Source organism: Diospyros lotus, chromosome 11, assembly GCF_014633365.1.
Source record: "Diospyros lotus cultivar Yz01 chromosome 11, ASM1463336v1, whole genome shotgun sequence".
NCBI lineage: Eukaryota > Viridiplantae > Streptophyta > Magnoliopsida > Ericales > Ebenaceae > Diospyros > Diospyros lotus.
The window spans coordinates 31,559,136-31,583,534 of NC_068348.1; the positions used below are offsets into that span (position 1 = coordinate 31,559,136).

At 38.2% G+C, this 24,399-nt stretch overlaps 1 protein-coding gene across 5 annotated transcripts in view; it reads right to left on the bottom strand.

Moving 5' to 3' along the window:
- LOC127813394 (formin-like protein 18) overlaps window positions 1-24,130 on the bottom strand; it is a 38,144-nt gene extending 14,014 nt beyond the window's left edge. For 3 of the 5 annotated variants that reach the window (XM_052354343.1, XM_052354344.1, XM_052354342.1), the window contains exons 1-11: window positions 23,580-24,130; window positions 21,729-22,429; window positions 20,713-20,934; window positions 18,921-20,620; window positions 18,657-18,783; window positions 9,066-9,137; window positions 8,386-8,484; window positions 8,154-8,195; window positions 7,716-7,796; window positions 7,564-7,614; window positions 7,402-7,483 (exon numbers count right to left, since the gene is read on the bottom strand). In XM_052354343.1, the coding sequence (XP_052210303.1) occupies window positions 7,402-7,483; window positions 7,564-7,614; window positions 7,716-7,796; window positions 8,154-8,195; window positions 8,386-8,484; window positions 9,066-9,137; window positions 18,657-18,783; window positions 18,921-20,620; window positions 20,713-20,934; window positions 21,729-22,429; window positions 23,580-23,652 (3,250 nt within the window). In that variant the 5' untranslated portion in view covers window positions 23,653-24,130. The remainder of the gene's footprint in view (window positions 1-7,401; window positions 7,484-7,563; window positions 7,615-7,715; window positions 7,797-8,153; window positions 8,196-8,385; window positions 8,485-9,065; window positions 9,138-18,656; window positions 18,784-18,920; window positions 20,621-20,712; window positions 20,935-21,728; window positions 22,430-23,579) is intronic. The other 2 variants (XM_052354345.1, XM_052354346.1) reach the window with 2 other exon arrangements.
- Window positions 24,131-24,399: the final 269 nt, after the last annotated feature.

The following is a 24,399-nucleotide window of genomic DNA, read 5'->3' on the forward strand; positions in this document are numbered from 1 at the left end:
ATTTGTATTAAATATAGAAGTATTTTGTATTTGTATTAGTATGTTGTATTTGTATTTTTTTTACTTCTCTATTTAGTTGTTTAGTATGTAGCTTGTAGCTTTATATTTGTTTTAGTTGATAAACAAACAATGGCATTTTTGTAATTAGGTGATGTATTAGTTTTAGGTATTTAATGGCTGAGATCCATGAATAAGAGATCAAGGAAGCATTTTACATCTTTTGTCTCTTTAGTCTCTCTGTTCTAACATGGTATCAGAGCGCATCCATTGCTTTCGTCGTCTTCATTGTTTTCAATAGCTGTTGTCCTTCGCGTCGTCTTTCTCCCGCCGATCTTGTTTCTTTTCTGGTTAGATCTTGCTATTCTAACCGTCGATATCTTCTTTTTCAGGCAACCTTGTTGTTCTATTTCGATTCAGTCAAAATCGAAACCCTAGTTCGCCGATTTGTTTTGATTCGTTCAAAATTGAAGCCCTAGTTCATCAATCTGTTTGATCTCGCTACGATTTGTTCAATCTCACTTCAATCTGTTCGATCTCATTCAAAATCAAAACCCTAACTCATAGATCTGTTCAATCTAGCTATTGTTTGGATAGATCCGGCTTTTTATCGATTTTCTGATCGTCCGAACTTTTCTTATTCTGTTATGATCTTCGAGCTTCTTCTATGGCTGCGATGGCGCCTAATTCTTCTTCTTCGTTGATGAACAACATTGTCGTTGATGACGGATCGAGTCCGTATTTTCTTCATCACTCAGACAGCCCTAGGCTTGTGCTAGTTTCTCAGCCACTGAACGGAGATAATTACACCTCTTGGAGTCGGGCTAGGACAATTGCTTTGTCTATGAAAAAGAAGTTAGGTTTCGTCGATAGTACCATCCCGCGACCTACAGGTGATATCTTTTTTGTTAATGCCTGGATAAGGAATAATAATATGGTGATATCCTGGATTCTTAATTCTGTTTCGAAAGAAATTTTTGCCAATGTCATATATTATGATTCTACGTATGATATGTGGATTGATCTTAAAGATCGATATTAACAAAGTAATGACCCTAGAATCTTCCAATTAAGGTGTGAATTGATGAATCTAAACCAAGGACAATTATCTGTTAGTGCTTATTTTACAAAACTCAAAACTATATGGGATGAACTTGCTAATTTTAGGTCTACTTGTAGTTGTGGACATTGCACTTGTGGTGCTATTAAGGCTTTGGTTGATCACTATCAGATGGAATATTCTATGTCGTTTCTAATGGGGTTGAATGAGTCGTTTTCTCAAATTAGGGGTCAATTGTTGTTAATGGATCCCCTTCCTCCAATTAATAAGGTGTTTGCCCTAATATTACAAGAGGAGAATCAAAGGAGTGCTATAGGACATGTCACTGATTCTACTATGTTTCATGTCAAACATAAAGTGAATAAATCTGGTCATAATAAATCTCAAAAGAAGGAGAGATCGATACGCACACATTGTGGATATTATGGTCATACCATAGAAAAATGCTATAAATTGCATGGTTATCCTCCTGGTTATAAGATGAAACAGAGGAATGCCCTAATCACAATACCAATAATAATGCTCCTAATCAAGTGAATGTTGTTGTTATGGGTTAGGAATCTGAAAATTCTTCTGGCAGTCCAGTTGTTGGGGATTTTGTGCAAACCTTGAATCCTAATCAATATCAACAATTGCTAAGTATGTTGAACACCCATTTTGGGTCATTAAAGCTGAAAGTAGAACCTGTTATTTCACAAGAATAGACCTCAGGTAGTTGCTTTTATATATCAGTGAGTCCAATTCTTAATAACCCTAGGTATTGGATAATAGACGCAGGAGCTACTAGCTATGTATGTTTTAACAAGGCTGTTTTTCAATCCTTGAGGCCTGTTACTGATACATATGTCACATTGCCTGATCATTCTCAGATACTTGTGCAATCTATAGGGACTGTCAAGCTTAGTTAGTTTTTGGTGCTTGAAAATGTGTTGTTTGTTCCACAATTCAAATTTAATTTGTTGTTAGTGAGTGCTCTAGTAGTAGGGACTACTATGAGCCTCAGTTTTTCTTCTCATTCATGTATTGTTCAGGATGTACATCTTTCAAAGATGATTGGCAGGGACAAACTTCTTGAAGGTCTTTATGTATTTGTTGACAAACAAATGTTATAAATCTGCCATTGTGGCACATGTTGGAAGTAGAAACACTTGGCACACTAGACTTGGACATGTTTCTTTTGACAAGTTGGAAAAACTGAAAAATGTGTTACATTTTGGAAATAGTGGTGATGATTCTCTTTGTTCGATTTGCCCTTTAGCTAAGCAAAAGAGACTTCCTTTTGTTTCTCATAATCATATCTCTCAAACTGCTTTTGATCTTATTCATTGTGACACCTGTAGTCCATATCATATTCCTACACATGCGGGTTATAGATATTTCTTGACTTTGGTTGATGATTGCACACGGTTTCACTTGGGTGTTTTTAATGAGACATAAATATGAGGCTAGAGACATCATTCCCAAGTTTTCAATATGGTGGAGACTCAATTTAATGCTAAGGTGAAGATGTTTAGGTCTGATAATGCACATGAGTTAAGGTTTCAAGATTACTTTGATTCTAAGGGTGTTTTACATTAGTTTTCTTGTGTTCAGAGGCCTGAATAGAACTCAGTAGTTGAACGCAAAAATCAGCATGTCTTGATAGGCACTTGACTTATCAAAGACAAGGGGCAAGGGTGTAAATTGGATGGCTGGCATAACAGCTAGCCATGTGCGTAGGGGTAGTGAAGGGAAATCGCTGGGTTGTGTAACAACCCAGCAATGCGCGTAACAGATTTCTGTTGAGGAGGAGGGAGGGAAGAATATATAGAGGGGGAAGAAGTTGGGAGAGGGGTTTTGTTCTTGTATTGAGTCTTAGGGAGAGTTAAGGGCCTCTCGAATGCCCTGGGTTTGCTTTTGTTCTTGGCTGGACAGTCTAATAGCTATTGATAATTAACTGTTGTTTGGATTACTACTGGGGATCCTACCAATTTGGTATCAGGGCATCTCCGATCCTAATGGTGAACTTGACCGATTGAGTGGGTGACTTGGAAGGGAGGATGGAAGGCATGCAACGGAGTGTTCAATTGGTGGGAAGGAAGGTAGCGAGCTTGCTGGAACAATTCGCTTGGATGAGAACGAGTTGGGAAGAGCAGGATCGGGAGAGGAAGAATGAGGAGAGACAGGAGGAGCAAGAGAGAGCGAGGAAGGAGAAGCGAGATGAGGAAAACCCATCTACGGGTTCGCCCTTGCCAAGGGAGGGAATGCCGGTAGCTGGAGCTAGAAGTGGCGAAGGGGGCGATTGGGTCGATGGTGTCGGAAGGCAGGAGTACCGTGGGAGACGCCTGGAAATACCCATCTTCGAGGGAGATGATCCAGATGGTTGGGTTTTTAGGGCTGAGCACTACTTCATTGTGAACCAGCTGTCCGATGCAGAGAAGCTGGAGACAGCGGCCTTATGCGTTGAAGGAACGGCTCTATCGTGGTTCCAATGGGAGCAGAGAAGGTGACGGGTGAGGAGTTGGGCGGAGCTTAAGGCGACGGGTGAAGAGTTGGGAGTTGCGGTGAATGGGCTGGTTGTCGAGGAGAAAATGGGCACAACAGCATTGTGTTTGGAGGGTGCGCCTTGAAACAATTGACAAAGTCAAGGTGCTGGGAGTTCGACCAGGGTCCGGGAAGAACTTACGGGGGTTCGAAGTGCTCATACAAAGGAAGAGGGCTACCCCCATTGGAAGCCACTTGGGAACCTTACCTTTTGATCCAACAGCGGTTTCCATTTTTCCACCTTGAGGACAAGGTGAAAGTTGGGGAGGGGGGGGAGTAATGATAGGCACTTGACTAATCAAAGACAAGAGGCAAGGGTGTAAATTGGATGGCTGGCATAACAATTAGCCATGTGCGTAGGGGTAGTGAAGGAAAATCGCTGGGTTGTGTAACAACCCAGCAATGCGCGTAACGGATTTCTGTTGAGGAGGAGGGAGGGAAGAATATATAGAGGGGGAAGAAGTTGGGAGAGGGGTTTTGTTCTTGTATTGAGTCTTAGGGAGAGTTAAGGGCCTCTCGAACGCCCTGGGTTTGCTTTTGTTCTTGGCTGGACAGTCTGATAGCTATTGATAATTGACTGTTGTTTGGATTACTATCGGGGATCCTACCACGTCCTTAATGTAGCTAGGGCATTGATGTTTCAATCTAGAGTCCCTATCCAATTTTGGGGTGAGTGCATTCTCACGGCTACCTTTTTAATCAATCAAACTCCAACTCTAGTATTAAATCAACAGTCTCCTTTTCAGCTTCTTTATCATACACCTGTTGATTATGGCTATCTTAGAGTGTTTGGTTGTCTCTGCTATGCATCCACATTATTATCTCAAAGGAATAAATTTTCCCCTAGAGCTTCTACTTGTATTTTCCTTGGATATTCTCTTAGCATGAAAGGTTATAGGCTGTATGATATGGCTGCTAAGCATTTCTTTGTAGCTCGTGATGTTGTTTTTCATGAGAATATTTTTCCCTTTCATAGTATTGTCTCTTCTCATGATATGGTGGATCCTTGTCCTAATTTGGTCATTCCTCATTCTCAACATCAATTCATTTCTTCTCCTGCTGATTATGTTCCAACTATGGGTTATGTTGCTGATTCCGTTTCAGTTTCTCCTTGTAATCCTCCTCGTAGATCAACTAGGGTCTTGAGGCCTCTTTCTTATCTCCAAGATTTCCATTGCAACTTGTTATCCTAGACCTCTTTACCTTCTACAAAATCTTTGTATCCTCTAGACCATTTTGTTTCTTATTCAAATTTATCCCCTGCTCATAAACATTTACTTCTTAATATTTCATCTACCTTTGAGCTCCAATTCTATCATCAAGTCGTGCCCTATGTGCATTGGAGGGATGCTATGAAAGCAGAATTGGAGGCTATGCATATGAACCATACATGGACGGTTACTTCATTGTCTCGTGATAAGCATGCTATTGGGTGCAAATGGGTGTATAAAATTAAATATAGATCAGATGGTACTATTGAGAGATATAAAGCACGTCTTGTGGCAAAAGGATACACACAACAAGAAGGGTTAGATTTTTTTGATACATTTTCTCCAGTTGCCAAATTAATTACTGTTAAGGTGTTGTTGGCTTTAGCAACAGTTCATAAATGGTCCCTTATTCAACTAGATGTTAACAATGCCTTCCTCAACGGGGATCTTTTTGAGGAGGTGTATATGGATCTTCTTCTTGGTTATAGTCCTAAAGTTGATGCTCCACCTAAGGGGGAGCGTTTGGTATGCCGGCTTCATAAGTCTATATATGGGCTTAAACAGGATTCTAGGAAATAGTTTTCTAAATTCTCATATGCCCTTATTGAATATAGATTTCTTCAATCAAAATCTGACTATTCCTTGCTTACCAAAGGTGTTGGGTCTTCGTTTGTGGCCTTACTTGTCTATGTTGATGATATAATCATCACGGGTTCCAATGTTGTTTCATAGCCTCTCTAAAGTCCTTTATTCATAGCAAGTTCAAACTTAAGAATCTAGGCCAGTTAAGATACTTTCTTGGTCTTGAGATTGCCCGGTCTACTAAGGGTATTTTTTTCTCCCAGTGGCATTATGCCTTACAGCTTCTTGAAGACACGGGTTTCTTGTCTAGTAAGCCAACTGATGTTTCAATGATTTCTAATATCCGATTAAGTTCAGATGAGGGTCCTTTACTTGAGGATGTGTCTGCTTATCAGTGACTTATTAGGAGACTTCTATACTTAATCATTTCTCGGCCAAACATCACATTTGTTGTTCATAAGCTTAGTCAATATGTTACTAAGCCCAGGAAGCCTCATCTTGATGTTGTCCATCATTTGCTGAGATACATTAAAGCCTCTCTGGGGCAGGGTCTGTTTTTTTCTGTTTTTTCTTCCTTACAGCTTCGAGCATTTTCTGATGCTGATTGGGCATCTTGCTTGGACACTTGAAAATCTGTTACCAGCTTTTGTGTATTTCTTGGTGACTCGTTAATCTCTTGGAAAGCTAAGAAGCAGACCACTATGTCTCAGTCTTCTGCCAAAGCTGAGTATCATGCTCTTGCTTCTACTGTTAGTGAGATTGTTTGGTTACACCAGCTTTTATATGATTTTCAGCTCTCTACAGTAACTCCTTCTCTTTTATTTTGTGATATCAGGCTGCGGTTCATATAGCTTCTAATCCGGTTTTTCATGAACACACCAAGCATATTGAATTGGATTGTCATTTTGTTCAGGACAAGTTGCAAGCTGGATTATTCAAACTTCTGCCTAGTAGATCAGCCCATCAACTTGCTGATCTCTTTACAAAGTCGTTGCCAGCTTCTCAAATGCAGTATTTGTTGTCCAAGATGGTTGTGCTTGATATTCACAGTCCATCTTGAGGGGGAGTATTAAATATAGAAGTATTTTGTATTTGTATTAGTATGTTGTATTTGTATTTTTTTTACTTCTCTGTTTAGTTGCTGTTTAGTATGTAGCTTGTAGCTTAATATTTGTTTTAGTTGATAAACAAACAATGGTATTTTTGTAATTAGGTGATGTATTAGTTTTAGGTATTTAATGGCTGAGATCCATGAATAAGAGATCGATGAAGCATTTTACATCTTTTGTCTCTTTAGTCTCTCTGTTCTAACAGCATCTAAAACCAGAATGCATGGGAGGTGTTTTTAGTATCCAGAACATAGTTGCAGCTTATTTATCACAAACCAAGTTGGTGTGATTTATTTAGAAAAAAAAAAAAAAAGAATTAGAGTCCTGAGTTCCGCAGAGAAAATGGACATGAAAGATAAAGGTACATGAATGAACACTAATTGGCTGCAGTAACACCTACTACAGTCTTTCATCCTTCAATGAGCCAAAAAAAGAAAAAAATCCTTCATCCTTCCTACCTGTTCTCTATGTGTAAAGTAAAACGTTTAAATTTTTTCTATTAGTTCATGGCACTATTGAAAATAAGATTCAAAAATCACGATTAAAATGGTGGACATGTGAGAAGAATTCTACCTCTAAGGAAATGGATTAAATGGAAAAGGTTTGCAGTAAAATAAGTAGAGGAAAGACCAAAGAAATTTATTAGGAAAGGAAACTCTTAAGCATGACATGGAATCCAATAGCTTTACAGAGATATACTCATGGATAGAGATGATTGGTGAGTTAGAATGTTTATATAGCCAATTCCACCTTGTCGAGTCAAGGCTTATTGTTGTTGTTCATGGTGAAAAGCTCCTAAGAAGTGAACATACTGATGCTGGAGGTGTTAATAGAGGTATCATATCTAATGATAGCATATCTGATCCATAAGATTATACAAGATGCATATTAAGAGCGCAAATCCAACTTTTGCACTCACCTCTTGCAGTTCCATGGTTCAATACATTCCCCAGTGAAAGAATAGTTTGCATGATTGTTTTTAACTTGACTGAATTCCTGATCTAATATGCACATTAAAAATGGTTAAAAATGATTTGTCTTCAAATGAACATCACAAGAAACAAGAGGACATTTATCTTACCTCTTCAGCTACAGAATTTACAATGTTCAAATTCTTTCGGAGCTCAGAAACCTATAGAAGTGCAAAAAAAACAAAAAAAAAAAACAAAAAAGAACCAGATCGGTAACAACATGAAAGAATATAAGAAGATTATTAGCATATCATTCTCTGACCTGATTATGAAACTGTAGCTTAAATGAGAATACTCTTAGCTTGGACTCTACCCTTGGCACTTTCATCAACTCTAAGAAGAACTGCCTCAGAAATGTTTAAAGCAAGTGAATTAGAACTTGAAAAGACAGAACACATAAAAAGTCAGATTAAGAAGCAGTTTCAATCCTGAAGCTGGGATATATCTTAATAACAACTTATATTCCCAATTCCAATCGCAGGGCCAGATGATTTATGGACAAGAAGGCAAGTAATGACTGCATGCTGTCCTTTCCTTTTTTTTTCCCTTTTTTTGAGAAATAAATTATTGCAAGCTTTAATAATTCAGTAATGATGCATTTGCACCCAAGCAGTAATTATTTTAAAATTTTTACTCAAAAAATAACTAAAATTGTGAAACAGGAATTTAAGAATGTAACCACGAAGAATAATCTGACAACCTGTTCACATTTTCCTAACTTCTCCTTGTCGCCATTGTAATTCTGAACAAAGAACAATGATTAGATCACTGAAGAAAAGGCCAAAGAAAACAGCAAACCTGTCTATCATAGTTGACAATTTCAATTCAAGACATGAATGAGCCTAACAAATGATTAAATTCTATTAGAAGTCCACCATCTTACAGATATAAAATTGGCATATGAGAAGCACTCAGAGACTAGGTTCACCTACCTTAAGAAGTTCCATTTCTTCTTTTGTTGGACAGAACTTTATGAGATTATCAACTTGATCAATATCCAATGCTGAATCATCCAAAGCAAGGACTGAACTCTGTAAGACATTTGCACAAAAGCAACAATTAAAGTAGACTTCAAAATATGGAGCATCAACTTTATGTCTGCACAGCTGCTGCTGCAATGGAAATATAACGTGGCATCACATGAATATAGAGTTTTACTTGGCATTAATATACAATCAAAGAATATTGGTTTAGATAATTCATTTATTTAACCAAAAAAATTAAATTTCCCTCAGGTAGTTATTAGAGGAGGATTCAAATTATCAGGTCAAGACAAAATCTATATTGTAAGATGGCCAAAATGGAATTCCTATTTACAATCAATCAACTTCTGATGTGTAGTGGAATGCCATTAAGATAGTGAATCTTCGTGCAAAGAACAAATTTTAGGACAAAACCATCCCGTTAACTTAAGGAAACTATCAGGGAAGTTGAGCATTTAGCATTTAGACATAAAACTTCAAAAATATTTTTTGCAGACTAATAAATGTAAGGGACAATTTAGTTGCTGGTGGAAACAAGAACTTAAACTACAGTTAAAATGAAATTTGAAAAGCCAGCAGACAAAAACAGAAAAATACAGAACAAAGATGACACAAAAGGCTTTATTTACCATCAAATCAGGCAAAGGAACCTTGACTTTTGTCAACATGATTTCACAGTTATAGGCCCGTCTGAAGTCAACCTGCAAGAACAAGCAAGACTGATTCTGCAAATGATAAATTACAACATGCTGCAAACATTCACAAATATTCTGAATAGAAATTTTACTTTTTATACCCTCTAGGCAATAATATATGGAATTATGACGGTGCACATACCAATGGTAATCAACTCTCTGTTGGAAATCAATATGAATGTTTGCAAGTAAAAAGCAGTAAATTTTTTGCTATCAGAGATAGTAACTCATACTTGATTATCAAGAATGCTTTACATGCACTTCTTGAACTGCAATAGTCAAAACTATGCATGCATGCATGTGGTGGAGTATTGTTATATTGGACAAATAACATCCACTATTATTCACAGCACAAATGACTCTACAGTACACTATGATATATAATGTAGGAATATAGAAAGAGAAAACAAAGTTTGGTCTCTTCTTCTTAGATTAATAAGCGTAATCTGTCTTATCAAAAAAATGGGATCATTCCAATATGTGGAATGGGAACATGAATGCAGTACACCATGTGCTCTAAATATGTTAAGGGGGTAGATTAGGTGAATTATCTTGTTACATCTTCTTTGAGAATTTTTCTTTTATTATTAAACATCTACTGTAATAATAATTTTTCTTCCATGAACTTAAAAACGTACAAAGAAAAATTCTAAGAACAAGATGTCATTGCTCTATATTTTCCCATTTTCCTTCCAAAACTTGAACTTTCCAAGTGCACAATACATATATAAATGCAAATTTTTAGCTCCAAAAAAGCTTAATATAAAGACCTAGACTATTAATTATTTATTTGTGAATTCTTACTCTGTGGTTATAGGGGAAAAATTAATAATAATAACAATAGTAGTAGATAAATAAAGAACAAATATAATGAGCATTCCTTTAAGTTTTTGTTAACTGTTGGGTTAGATTGCACTTAATCATAACCATTGAGCTGGTTAAATAATAAAGTGGATAAGCATACAGAATTGGACATGCGTCCTCATGGTTTTTTCTTGGTCAAAAATATTTTTAAATTGACATGGCACTGAATGTATAGTATATTGCTAATGGTGGAACCCTATTTCTTTGTATAAGTAGGACTCCATGTGCATATGACCCAGCGTGTAGCGCGAATGTGAAGAAAACACACCAAAATAAACCCTTGAAAGAACAAACTTCAATAGCCGAAGCTTGGCTTTCAAGAAGACGCAAAAACAAGACTGCTTTGCTAAGAAAACCCAAATAGGTTGCTGAAATTTGATTGAGAAAAACTTGATTACAAACTCTAGATCCTAGGCATATTTATGGTATTTGGCTAATCCAAATCCATCTAATATTTGTAAACAAAATCCAACTAGAATTCTAATAGAAATAAATCCTAAATAAAAGTTAACTAGAATCCTAATAAAAATAAAACCCTAATCAAATATGAAGTAGAATCCTAAATCAAGTAGAAATATAAAGTAGAATCCTAAATCAAGTAGAATTCTAAAACTTAAGAAGTATTAAAATAACATTATGGTACTACTATTTTAGTGATACTGTTCCGGTTTGGTCGGGTCGGCCTTGGGCCGAGTCTTGATTGATGACCGCATCATTCACCTTCACTTGAGAAAAAATTCGACCTCGAATTTTGATCTTGTTTGGACAAATCCACATCCGGTAAGTACAAAGAGAGATTAGCCACATTGAATGTTTGGAAATACTCATATGATTAGGCAAATCCACAACATAAGCATTATCATTTATCTTCTTTGTAATCTTGTAAGGATCATACTTCTTTGACTTGAGCTTGTTCTGTTGTCCTGCTGGAATCCATTCCTTCTTCAAGAATATCATGACTTTATCTCCAATCTCAAATACCTTGTGTTTTCTATGTTTGTCAGCTATCGGCTTGTACTTCTTATTTGTGCAACCTTTGCTTGACACCTTCCTGAACTACTTGAACTTTTTTGCTAAGGGAACATGAGCAAAGACATTCCTCCCCTTCTTAGCCATATCTGCATTGGCATGGGTCCAACCATTGCCATGTTTGTTGCCCTCTACCTCCATTATATTATTACTGTTAGATTGAGGATGTTGACCATTCCATCTTGAGCACTTCTCTAATTTGGTAGATCTTATCACAAGTCTTTCTCCTCTCATTAGCTTTCTTGATTTTGACTCCTCAACGGCTTCTGAATTCATTCGTAGATTTTTCTTGCCAGGAGAAGCATTCTTTTGCAACTGTTTCGAATAAAAGCTTATTCCATGACTACCAATAGTCTCTCCATCACTTAAAATATTGATGCTTGAATCCTCCTTTGGTCTAAGCACTTGATCAACTATAGCAGCAGTTGAGTTAACTAGCCTAAGAGATCCAACACCCCTATCCACAAAGAGACCCATGTGACCATCTTGCTTTTGCAATTGCGAAAGTGAATATGTTCTTATTGCCTTAGATTCAACCATACCAGAGCTTGAATAAACTGTAGAAGTATTTGCTACCATGACCTTCATCTCCTTTACAGTCGCAAGTTAATCAGAAGAAACGCCACCATCATTGGGTTGCGAAGCAATGCCTGAGCCCTTGGGACTGGAAAATACCCCAGTATGAGTCAATAACCTTGGAGTTTATGTCATGTTAGCAGCATAAATCAGACTTGAGTTTGTAGACGTTGAGGTTGCTAGGACAACATAATCTTCGAAATCAAGCTCCAAACTCATCGAAAAGTCATTCTTTAGTTTATACTCATCGTTTCCCCAATGGTTGTGTTGCTGCGCATTCCTCCTAACCCCTTTACCACCAGGGTTGGCTATCATACGACTAAGATCATCCTCATCGTCGCTATCATCTATCATTGGTCTTCTAGGATTAATGAAGACAGGATTAATGGCTGGTCTTCCCGGTTTAACATAGCCGACTTGATTCATGCCATTAGTCCGATTTCGGTTATCCTTAACTCGTTGTAAAACGCCCAATTGGTTGCGGATTCGCTCCAATTGCTGCTCCATTGTACGAGTTATTTCCCATTGTTCTTCGATTGCTCTCCAAATCGTGGGCAGCCCCCGATCACCGTCACCAGGCTGGTTGCTACCGTTACCTTCAAGATTGGCCATCTGATTGATTGATGAACCGCTCTGATACCACCTGACGCAGCGTGTAGCGCGAGTGTGAAAAAAACACACCAAAATAAACCCTTAAAAAAACAAACTATAATAGCCGAAGCTTAGCTTTCAAGAAGACGCAAAAACAAGACTGTTTTGCTAAGAAAACCCAAATAGGTTGCTGAAATTTAATTGAGAAAAACTTTATTACAAACTCTAGATTCTAGGCATATTTATGGTATTTGGCTAATCCAAAACCATCTAATATTTGTAAACAAAATCCAACTAGAATTCTAATAGAAATAAATCCTAAATAAAAGTCAACTAGAATCCTAATAAAAATAAAACCCTAATCAAATATGAAGTAGAATCCTAAATCAAGTAGAAACACGAAATAGAATCCTAAATCAAATAGAAATATAAAGTAGAATCCTAAATCAAGTAGAATTCTAAAACTTAAGAAGTATTAAAATAACATTATGGCACTACTATTTTGGTGATACTGTTCTGGTTTAGTTGGGTCGGCCTTGGGCCGAGTCTTGATTGATGACCGCATCAGCATACTATTAGGGTTTCTTTGATCAAGTTAAAAGGTATTGCTAGTTCTATTTTTGCTTTATGTTCTTATGGTAGTTCTGCATTAACATGAAAAATTTTGCAAAAAAAAGTTAAAATTTGTGTATGGTCATAAGAGAGAGAGAGAGGGAGGGAGAGAGGGAGAAAGAGAGGGAGCTGCCACAGCTCTCAACAATAGTGATGAAGCAAAAGAGGGAAACAGGAAGCAAGAGTTGCCAGGTGGCTCACAGCCACAGAGACCAGACAGATTAAATACAGTGACTTTCAATAATATATGAGAGAGAGAGAGAGCAGCGGTGACAGAGAGGAAAAGAGTATCACCACTTTAGGCCCCTATAATACAAATGATTTACTTATTATAGAGATACATACATGTATGTATATATCTGGTGAACGGATAAACATGCAGGCAAAGAAATCTATTAGCAGAGTTGCAAAGATTAGTTCAAAATTAAGAAGTAGAAGGTGCCAGCAAAGTATTTAACAAAAATATTTGATTTTGTATATTAGAATGTTTTTGTTATTTGTTTTGTGGCATTTCTGTGATTAGTTGATAGTGGCATGGACAATTCTGTAATTAGACAATGGCTCATTATCTTTACTATTTAAAGTTGAGATCTAGAATGAATAAACGATCGATGAGGCATTATACTTCTGCGTGCTTCTTTTATTCTGAAATGGTATCAAAGCTATTGTTTTTTGAAACCCTAGGCCCATCGATTCTGTCGATTTCGCCGCCTTCTTCGTCGCTTTCTTTGTCGATTTCGCCGCATTCTTCATTGATTTCTTGCCTTATTCCAGTCGATTTCCGACACTGCGAGTTCCTCAACACGGTTTTGCGATATCGTCCGGCGGTTGTGCGTCTGCGAGTCTTCTTTGTTCGAGATTGTTGTTTTCGGCAGCGGCGGTTTTTTTCTTTTTAGATCTGATTCAATGGTGATAACTTCACCGGATTTGTCTTCCTCATCGATGAGTGTTCCAACCCTTGATGATGGATCTGGTCCATATTATCTATACCATTCAGACAGTCCAGGCCTCCTCTTGGTATCTCAGCCATTGACGAGGGAGAACTATGCTTCGTGGAGTCGAGCGATGTTCATTACCCTATCGGTAAAGAATAAACTCGGTTTTATTAATGGCACTATTTCGCGACCTCCAGGTGATGATCCTCTCTTACTTAACGCATGGATTCGGAATAACAATGTTGTTATATCTTGGTTGTTGAATTCAGTTTCTAAAGACATATCTGCTAGTGTGATATTTTCTGAATCTGCACATGAGATTTGGTTAGATCTTAAGAAGAGGTTCCAGCAAAGTAATGGACCTCGTATTTTTCAACTGAGACGTGATTTGATGAATTTAACTCAAGGACAATTGACTGTAAGTACATATTACACTAAGCTGAAAACAATTTGGGAAGAGCTTAGTAATTATAGGCCAGTCTGTTCTTGTGGGAAGTGCTCTTGTGGTGGTACAAAATCCCTTACGTATCATTATCAAACAGAGTATGTAATGTCGGTTTTAATGGGGCTACATGAGTCGTATGCTCAGGTTAGAGGCCAACTATTGCTTATGGATCCTATTCCCCCTATAAACAAAGTGTTTGCCCTTATCTCTCAAGAAGAACATCAATGGAATATTATGGCTGTAGGAAATGATTTGGTGACATTCTTTGTTAGGCATGGACAAAGCAGGAATAATCAAGGAAAAGTTCAAAAAAAGGATAAACCTATTTGTACACATTGTGGTTTTAGTGGACATACTGTGGAGAAATGCTATAAACAACACGGTTATCCTCCGGGATATAAATCTAAACAAAGGAATGGGCCTAATAATAATATGCAATCTGCTGTGGTCAGCCAGGTATTTGAGGCCTCTTCTAATCAGCCAAAAGATAATGATATTGGGGGAAATTTTGTTCAATCCTTAAGTCCTGTGCAGTACCAGCAGTTGATGAGTATGCTGAGTTCTCATCTTTCATCTACTAAAGTTGAATCTGATATTCCTGAAAAATCTTCAGGTATCTGTTTTTCGACCTCAATCAGTCCTATATTCAATTGTTCTAGATATTGGATAATAGATTCTGGTGCTACAAGTCACATATGTTTTAGTAATTCTTCTTTTGAACATCTAAGGCTTGTTCACAATGTATATGTTACATTGCCTAACCATTACCAGATCTTGGTTTCTTCTATTGGGTCTGTGAGGCTCACTTCTGAATTGGTGCTTGAGAATGTTTTTTTTGTGCCATAATTTTAGTTTAATCTACTGTCTGTCAGTGCATTAACTAAGAATAACTCCAACATGTCTCTTAGTTTCTTTTCTCATACCTGTGTTATTCAGGATGTACTTCATTCGAAGATGATTGGCAAGGGTAGGCTTGTGGAAGGCCTATATGCACTTGATATTGATTGTTGTGTACCTCAAAAGACGACAGTAGATAGGATTTGTAATTCAGTTGATACAATAAGACACGTTGTTAATCGTGATACTTGGCATAAAAGACTTGGCCATTTATCTTTAGATAGGTTGAATAAGCTGAGTGATGCTTTAAATTTCCCTTCTGTTTGTAAAGATACAAATAATGTGCCTTGTTTGGTATGTCCTTTGGCTAAGCAAAGATGATTATCATTTGTTTCCAATAACAATATGTCAAAATCTGCTTTTGACCTTGTTCACTATGATACTTGGGGCCCGTATCATACACCCACTCATGCTGGATATAGATATTTTCTTACATTAGTTGATGATTGCACAAGGTATACTTGGATTTTTCTCATGAGATATAAATCAGATGCCAGAAGCATTATACCTAAGTTCTTTTCCCTCATTGAAACTCAGTTTAACACAAAGATTAAGAGTTTTAGGTCTGACAATGCCCCTGAGTTATTATTCACGGAATATTTTGCTTCTAAAGGGGTTGTTCATCAGTTCTCATGTGTTGAAAGACCTGAACAAAACTCTGTAGTTGAACGTAAGCATCAGCACCTTCTTAATGTGGCTAGAGCCTTGTTCTTTCAATCTCGGGTACCCATTAAATTCTAGGGAGAGTGTGTCCTTACTGCTGCTTACCTGATTAATAGGATACCAGCACCCATTTTACATCATCAATCTCCCTATCAAGCGCTCTACCATACTGATGTTGATTATGGTTTCCTACGAGTGTTTGGTAGCTTGTGTTTTGCTTCAACCTTGTCCTCTCATCGCACTAAATTTCAACCTAGAGCCACAGCTTGTGTTTTTCTTGGATATCCCTCTGGCATGAAAGGATACAAGGTATATGATATTGTTAACAAAGTTTTTTTTGTTTCCCATGATGTTGTTTTTCACGAGGACTTATTTCATTTTCATACAATCACTGCCTCTGCTGATCTGGTCGATCCATTTCCTGATTTAGTTTTGCCAAAGCCTGCATCTGATTTGTTTCATGTCATTGTTGAGCCTACTGCACCTTCATCTCCTACTTCTCATTCCCTCCCTGTTGTTGTACCTTCAATTCCTGTTCGTCGATCAACCAGGGCCATCCAACCACCCTCATATCTTAGGGATTTTCATTGCAACTTGCTGCATCATCAGTTATTCTCTACAGACCAGCCTCTATATCCTTTACATAAATCCCTTTCCTATGATCAGCTTTCTTCTTCATACAGCCATTTCCTTTTCACAGTGTCCTCCACTTTTGAACCTCAATTTTACCATCAAGCTGTCCAACACTCTCATTGGAGAGATGCTATGGCTGCAGAATTAGAGGCTATGCAACAAACTAAGACTTGGTCCGTTATTCCCTTACCTCCTGATAAACATTCTATTGGGTGCAAGTGGGTCTATAAGGTAAAATATCATTCGGATGGCTCTATAGAACGATACAAAGCCCGCTTGGTAGCTAAAGGGTATACTCAGCAATAAGGGTTAGATTTTTTGGATACTTTTTCCCCTGTTGCTAAGCTGGTTACAGTGAAAGTATTACTTGCTCTTGCTGCCATCAATTCTTGGTCCCTTGTCCAACTTGATGTCAACAATGCTTTCCTTAATGGTGACTTGTTTGAGGAAGTCTACATGGATCTTCCCCTTGGTTATAAGCCCCAAAATTGTGTTCCTCGACAGGGGGAGAGGCTAGTTTGTAAGCTTCATAAGTCCATCTACGGTTTAAAACAGGCCTCAAGACAGTAGTTTTCTAAGTTTTCTCATGTTCTAATTCAGCATGGCTTTATCCAGTCTAGGTCAGATTATTCTCTTTTTACTAAAGGGATTGGTTCTTCTTTTGTGGCACTTCTTGTATATGTTGATGACATAATCATCACGGGTCCTAACATTGATGCTATTAATTCTCTAAAGGGGTTTCTTCATACACAGTTCAAACTCAAAGATCTTGGCCGCTTACAATATTTCCTTGGTTTAGAGATTGCTCAATCTGCTAAGGGGATATTCTTTTCTTAGCGGCAGTATACTTTGCAATTACTTGAGGATTCTGGTTTTTTACCTTGCAAGCCAGCCTCTGTACCTATGATTCCCAATTTGAAATTGAACTCAGTTGATGGGAATTTACTTGAGAATCCATTACTATATAGACGACTCATTGGCAGACTTCTTTACCTTACTATCTCCAGGCCGGATATTTCTTTTGCTATTCATAAATTGAGCCAATTTGTTGCTCAACCTAGGCAGCCTCATCTTGATGCAGTCCAACATCTCCTTCAATATCTTAAAAATGCTCCAGGTCAGGGTTTATTTTTCTCCACTTCCTCTTCCCTTCAAGTTCGAGCATTTTCTGATACCGATTGGGGGTCTTGTATGGATTCAAGGAAGTCCACCATTGGTTTTTGTGTCTTCCTTGGTAACTCTTTGGTTTCATGGAAAGCTAAACGGCAGAATACTGTGTCACGCTCATCTGCTGAAGCAGAATATCGAGCGCTTGCTTCTACTGCCAATGAGGTTGTTTGGCTCACCCAACTTCTCTCTGATTTCCAGGTTGTTTCTACTTCACCTGCCCTCTTATTTTGTGACAATCAAGCAACTATTCATATTGCTACTAACCCAGTGTTTCATGAGCGTACGAAACACATAGAAATAGACTACCATTTTGTTCGTGACAAGATAACAGATCGGTTTCTGAAGCTTCTTCCCAGTCGTACACAGCACCAGCTTGCTGATCTGTTTACTAAACCTTTACCGGCTGCCAAGCTGTGTTTTTTGTTGTCCAAGATGGCTGTTGCTGATATCCACCGTCCATCTTGAGGGGGCGTAACAAAAATATTTGATTTTGTATATTAGAATGTTTCTGTTATTTGTTTTGTGGCATTTCTGTGATTAGTTGATAGTGGCATGGACAATTCTGTAATTAGACAATGGCTCATTATCTTTACTATTTAAAGCTGAGATCTAGAATGAATAAACGATCGATAAGGCATTATACTTCTGCGTGCTTCTTTTATTCTGAAAGTATTCAACTAAAAACAACCCATTCTTGCAAACATTAAAAAACTACACCAAACTCAACTAAAATTATGACGGGCTTGCTTAATGGATAAAAATTCACTTTGTCAAGAAGATAAGAGAAAAGATCATATAGACAGTTTCAACAGCTTATTTTATTAAGTGTAAAATATTATGAAGTAAAAAGCCTTATGTTGTTAGCAAAATGACAATAATAATAATAACCAATGAGGATTAGAAAGCCTAAAACCAACCTCACAATGAGCATATCTATAACCTTACTGAGGGAAATGCCACCTCAGAGTGGGACAGCTAAGATATGTTGGTTTCATAATGTCATGCATAGCTCCAATCAAGATAAAACAGCACAGATCGATGAAATCATGTAAAGAAAATAAAAATGCTTCTATGTGAATACCATTTTTTATAATTAAGCACTAAATATACCAGATTGACTTTATCAGATTTAGGTCCCGAAGCACGGCGACTTTTCCCATTAATGCTCCCATCATTCGAATTTTGAACAGTAGCCGAAAAAAGACTCTCAAGTTCAGATATGTCAAAGTCAGGAGCTCTGGATCAGATATAACAGCAACCAATGCGAATGAACTTGTTAGCAATATTAATTACTTTTGGAAAATAAAATTTGAAAAGAAGGAAGGAAGAAATAAAAAACAGAAGAGAAAGAAAGATGTGAAAATCTGCTCATACTTGGAAGCTTCTTCAGATTTTTGTGTCTCGGCCCATAAGCTTCCTTGCATGGCCCTTGTCAATTTCAACCAGTGATATGGCTTGAGGGGCGTCTTTTTTGAGTTATCCTGATTCCTTGGACTCGCACGCAATGGCAACCTTCCCTTCTTGGTTAAAGGTGGTCCAGGAGTTGGAGGTATAGTTCCATTGCCGCCCGTAGAATGAGATTGTGGAGAGGTGCCAACAGTTTTTGATAACCCATTGGCAAATGGAGCTGGAGGAGTTGGCACAGGAGGAACATGTGGAGAACTCTTAGAAGGGAGATCTCTTGGAGCAAGGCTGGCAGGAAGGGGTAGCAGAGGAGCTGAGGATGTAGTATCATTGCTTAAGGCTGGACTAGAATGTGGAGGAGGGCCAGCCAAAATGGCTGGTGAAACTAGACTATTGGTTGATGGAGCAATCTCAGAGTGTCGATTTGGAGGGAGAGGGGGAGGAGGAGGAGCTAACGATGAGTTCTTAACAGTGGAAATTGGAGCCAAGCTAGAGGAAGAAGTGAGTGGAGAAGGGGGAAGGGGAGGATCAGGAACTGACTTAATAGGAGGAGCTACCCCTGAGAAAGAAGGCAGTGGAGGAGGGGTAGGCGGAGCTGAGGATGATTTCTCTGACGGGGTTGGTGAAGGTGTACCTGAAAGAGAAGAGAGTAGAGTTGGGGGAGAAGGAATTGATGATTGTAGTCCTTTATCCGATTCCGAGGTTAAAGAATTTTGGGAAACTGCAGGAGACGACAATCTTAAAGCCAAAAGGTGATTAGTAGGAGGAGGAGGAGGAGGAGGAAGAGGAGGAGTTTTAGTGATGGGAACCTGCGTAGAAGGTGGTAACAAGGGAGAATGTTGAGATGGCGACAGGATTGAGACAATACCTGACTGCAAAGGCTTAGATAGACATGGAACAAGAGCTGACGCAGCAGGAGGTGAAGTTACTTGGTGGGTGGTTTCTTTATTTTCAGAATCTTTATGATCATGCAACAGGGCTGTAATGCCCAGAGCTAAGGGCACACCGTGATATTTTGAGATAGGCACAGGTGAACCTTGCAAGGTATTGCAACATGAAGCTGCAGTAGATAGAGAAGTGTGAGATACGCGTTGGGATATGATCTTAGAACGACTAGCACGCTGAAGGGTAACTTGCAGTTCTCGGGGCATAATGTTCTTTACAGGCAAGTCCAATTCTAGAGATGGTTTTTGGCAGCTTAAAACTTCTTTGCCAAGAGCTTTTAGTGGGGAACATTTGAAAATGTCGTCCAATTTCTTCTGATTTTGATTATTCTGGTTTTCTTCTGATTTTGGTTTATCCATGACTTCTTTACCAAGAGCCTTATTTTTAGCAATCTGCAGAGAGCCAGATTCCACTTTTTCTAGAAGAATGTCGATTTGCTGGAGGGCCTGAGAATATGGTTGGTCTGCAACTTCCTTAAGACATGGTTCTTGCAACAGGCTGATCTTTTTAGGACTTAAGGGGAATCCAGAAGCCAATTTGTCTCGGTAAATATTGATTTTCTGGAGCATAGTTAGTGCTATATCTTTCTTTGCCTCTACCCAATCCACATTGCTGATCATTTCCTGAACTTTATCAAATGCTTGAATAGCAAGACCTTTCTCTTCAGCAACAGGTGAGTCAATTGCGGTAAGTGAAGATGCGGCATTCATCTCCGAGAAAAGTACCTTCATTCATAATAATTAAAAAACATACATTTTCTCCTCAAGAAACATATGCTAAATAGCTAGAGTATCAGAAAATGGGAAAAGGTTGTTACCTCAGTTCTGAAGTCCTTGGGAAACTGATCCTTAGCATTCCATAAGGTATCAATTTCATCACGGTTAAGCATCAAAATATTTGATCTAATAAAGGCTGTATTGAACATGACACGGAACATCATCACTTCCTGCTCCAAATCATTGTCCAAGCTAATACACTCAAGCACAACATCACCTTGAACGTGGCAATGGATGTTGATTTTAACTAGTTCACATTCTGCCTACAAGTAAATTTCAGAAGGATTCCCCAGATTAGATAGAATATGCATTACACTTGACAAAATATGAATGCACTTACAAACTAACAAAGAGGAGTTAACAAAAGTCTCCAAATATTGCTTTCCCTATTACTTCAATTGCCAATCAGTACAAAGAAGTCCCTATGCATGGTAAAGATATGCAAAACAAGAAAGATAATTGCACTATCCTGTTTGGGTCAAACAATTCCAGTAGGTCATTATTGTTCCAATGGGCAATTAATAAGACCACGTAGCTACCTGAATGGACATTACAAAAACTTGCAAACTAACTTGCATAGACAGGCACAAGATGGAGGTGAATATCACGTATCCAATTTAGAACTGTCATTGGAGACACAGCTGACAGATATAACACAAAGAAATAGGAAAATATTTCCAATTCTTGAGTTCCATAACTTTGCTTGTGGATTCATTAATTCATTTAACACTTCTAGTTTTGAAGGTATTTCTCCTTATCATAATTGGTTCAAGCTCGGATGGGTTAGCAACCGACATACAAAAAGTAAAAAGAAACTAATAACTTAAGACATTTAAGGTAACAACACCACATACATGGTCTCAGCAAGTACTGGGATATCATCAATGCTTCAAGAGTCTAACAGAATGAAGCAAGAGCATTAGTTACCTTAAAATAGTAAAATTTAAGATACAAGCACAAAAAAGAAAAAAAAAATGTCTCTCATGATCTGGAATGGGCAACAGTAATCATATCTTAAATAAAAATGAAAACAGAACGGAAGATTATTGACAATCACCTGCTTATAATGTCGAATAGTTTTTCTCCTTTTGGGAGTTGAGAACAGCAGTTTAGAAGTCTGATCAGCAGGCAAGAGAGGATCCTCTCCATATATCCTAAATATTGGACGGCAACCTCCCTCTCCATCCATGTTAGGAATGAATCTGAGAATGATGCAATCCAATGTAAGTGCTGTACCCACTGGTGGCCACTCTGAGCCCAGATTCCTTTTTGAGACATATTGTAGGTACCTCAACTGTGAAGGCAATGGATTTAGTGGTGATGTTAGCTGCAAAAGCTCACGAGGAGCTTGCTTATATATTGTGTCTAAAGTTTTCTGTTCCCCAGTGTACTGCTTCCTATATATCAAGACGGTGGCAAGCATGAAGGCCAAAACTGGCCATCCACCTTGCTCACAATGCATTAAGAGTATATTCTGCTGCCCAAGGGAAAGCCAACTCTCACTTGATCTCAGGAAGTGGTGAACAGTCTCCAGTGCAAGTAATGGACAATTTTCAAACTGGAGAGGATAATCCATTACTGTCATATCATACTCGGATAATATGCTGGCAATTTGACTTTGGTTCTGTCCTCCTTGAAAGTTAAACACCATGAAAGAAGCATTTGGGGAGTAGTCACGAAGGTTGTCCACTATACCTCCTATGTAGACTTTGTATTCGTGGTCTTTCAAAGCATCAGGGGTAAGGCAGCAATCAAAGACTACACATTATGAAAGAGCAGGAGTAAGTTTGTATGTTCATTTTTTTCCAACAATTACAGTAATATGCATATCATTATTCCTTAAGCAAATCAATAATGTGCCAAAAATCACATGGCAAACTAACTGAAAAATGAATATCCAACGGCACACATACATGTACACAGATATACAAGCATGCACAAATGGGCATACCCTGGGCACATACATAATTACATATAGAGTCAAGATGTGGCAATTTTCTCAACTACCAGACTCCCACGTCCCTCTTCCCAGGGCCATGCGAGTGCTTCCAAGTCTCAACAAGAAGCCTTCATGATTCAGCTTCAAGTGAAAAGGGGGGAAAAACGCATGGTTGAAACAAATTGCAATCTGGAAATATCCAAATTATTTCCTCTGTTCTTGGTTTACTTGCTCTACTTCTTACCTTGCTTGTGGACTTGCAAGGTCTGAAAGAAACTTGACATAAGTAACAAGGAAAGCATATCAAATGCACACAAAAATGTTACCAAAAACTTCATGGATACCTTTTAATTGTTCAGGTGCTAAGTTTATGACAGTTATGCTGTATTTAGGATCATTTTCCACTGTCAACAAACATGATAAGAAATCATTCTTAAGACTGGGTCTTTCGTTCGTAGAAATAAACAATACAAGAAAAAAAAAATGAGAACTGCATATGACTAGTTAGATATGTGATTCAAATGCTTTCTACTCAGACAAGGTAAAGTGCCTACTGCTACAAGAAGACAAGAACAGTATATTTCTGTTATTCTTCATAGTCAAAGTTATGCACGCATGCCTATTTAATATAATATGTTAACTCCACCTCAAAACTTCTCTCTCTCTCTCTCTCTGAGAACCCACAACCTTTACCACAGAAAAATCTATGTGTTAGCTCAATCAAAAAGGTTTGAACTTGGTGGCAGATAAGGCCACCATAGGGCCTTACCATCTGACCCCGGAGGGGGTTAAATTTGAAGCACTACATGAGCAATCCCACAATTATTCCTCTCCTTAATCGTTCATGATGAACCACAAATTTCTCTTAAAACTTGAAAAGAAAACGCAGAGACACCAGTACAGGAGATGCAAGAAACTGAACAGACTCCGTCAACAAACTTGCACAAAAATTTTACAATCAACGCTCACCGAAAACCCTTTCAGAGATCTCCATAAGCCCGTCAGGTGGCTTCCTATAGAAAAATCTCCTGAACAAAGCCATTGCTGCTGGGATCAAGCCCCAGGGAAATAACCAGCAAGAAACCCTAGAAGCGGTGCAATTCCAGCCACGAGGCTTCTAAGATCATGCCCATTTCAGCTTCAACACATAGGACCCAGAAATCCCAACTTGAGCACATACATTTATGCTAACAAGTTAAATGTGCGCAATGGGTCATTAAAGAATCATGGAAGAGAGAGTGTGGGTTGAGGAACCAGAGGGAGGGCATGGATTTTGCTGGGTCTCCAAGGAAAACTTTTTTTGTTGAATGTGCCTTGGCGTTTACACTTAGTGTCCCAGAGAGACTTGGCTTTCAATGAGAGAAACCAGAGCACATGAATGGGGGCAGGGCAGCAAAGAGTAGGAGAGAAAGTGGCAGAATATTCTTCTGATAGGGGAGAGAGAGAGAGAGAGAGCACTGAATGGAAATGAAGTGTGTGTGGGGTTTGGTGGTTGCAGTTCAGAGGATCTGAGGTTTGTCTCTGTCTCTGCTTGTGTTCTCTCCTTCTGGTGATAACTGAATAATAATATAGTACCATAATAATAATGATCATGATGTTTGATTCTTACTTTCCCTCCCCTCCCTCTCTCTCCCTCTCACTGTCTCTCTCCATCCTAAGTCCTACAATCAAGGAAAACAGAGTCCGGGCATAACTTAGACAGCAAAGAACATGTCATAATATGTCTGTTATTTTGATATTAATTTCGAATCCTATCTCTTTGAGAACATTTCGCAATTTATCTTGTCTA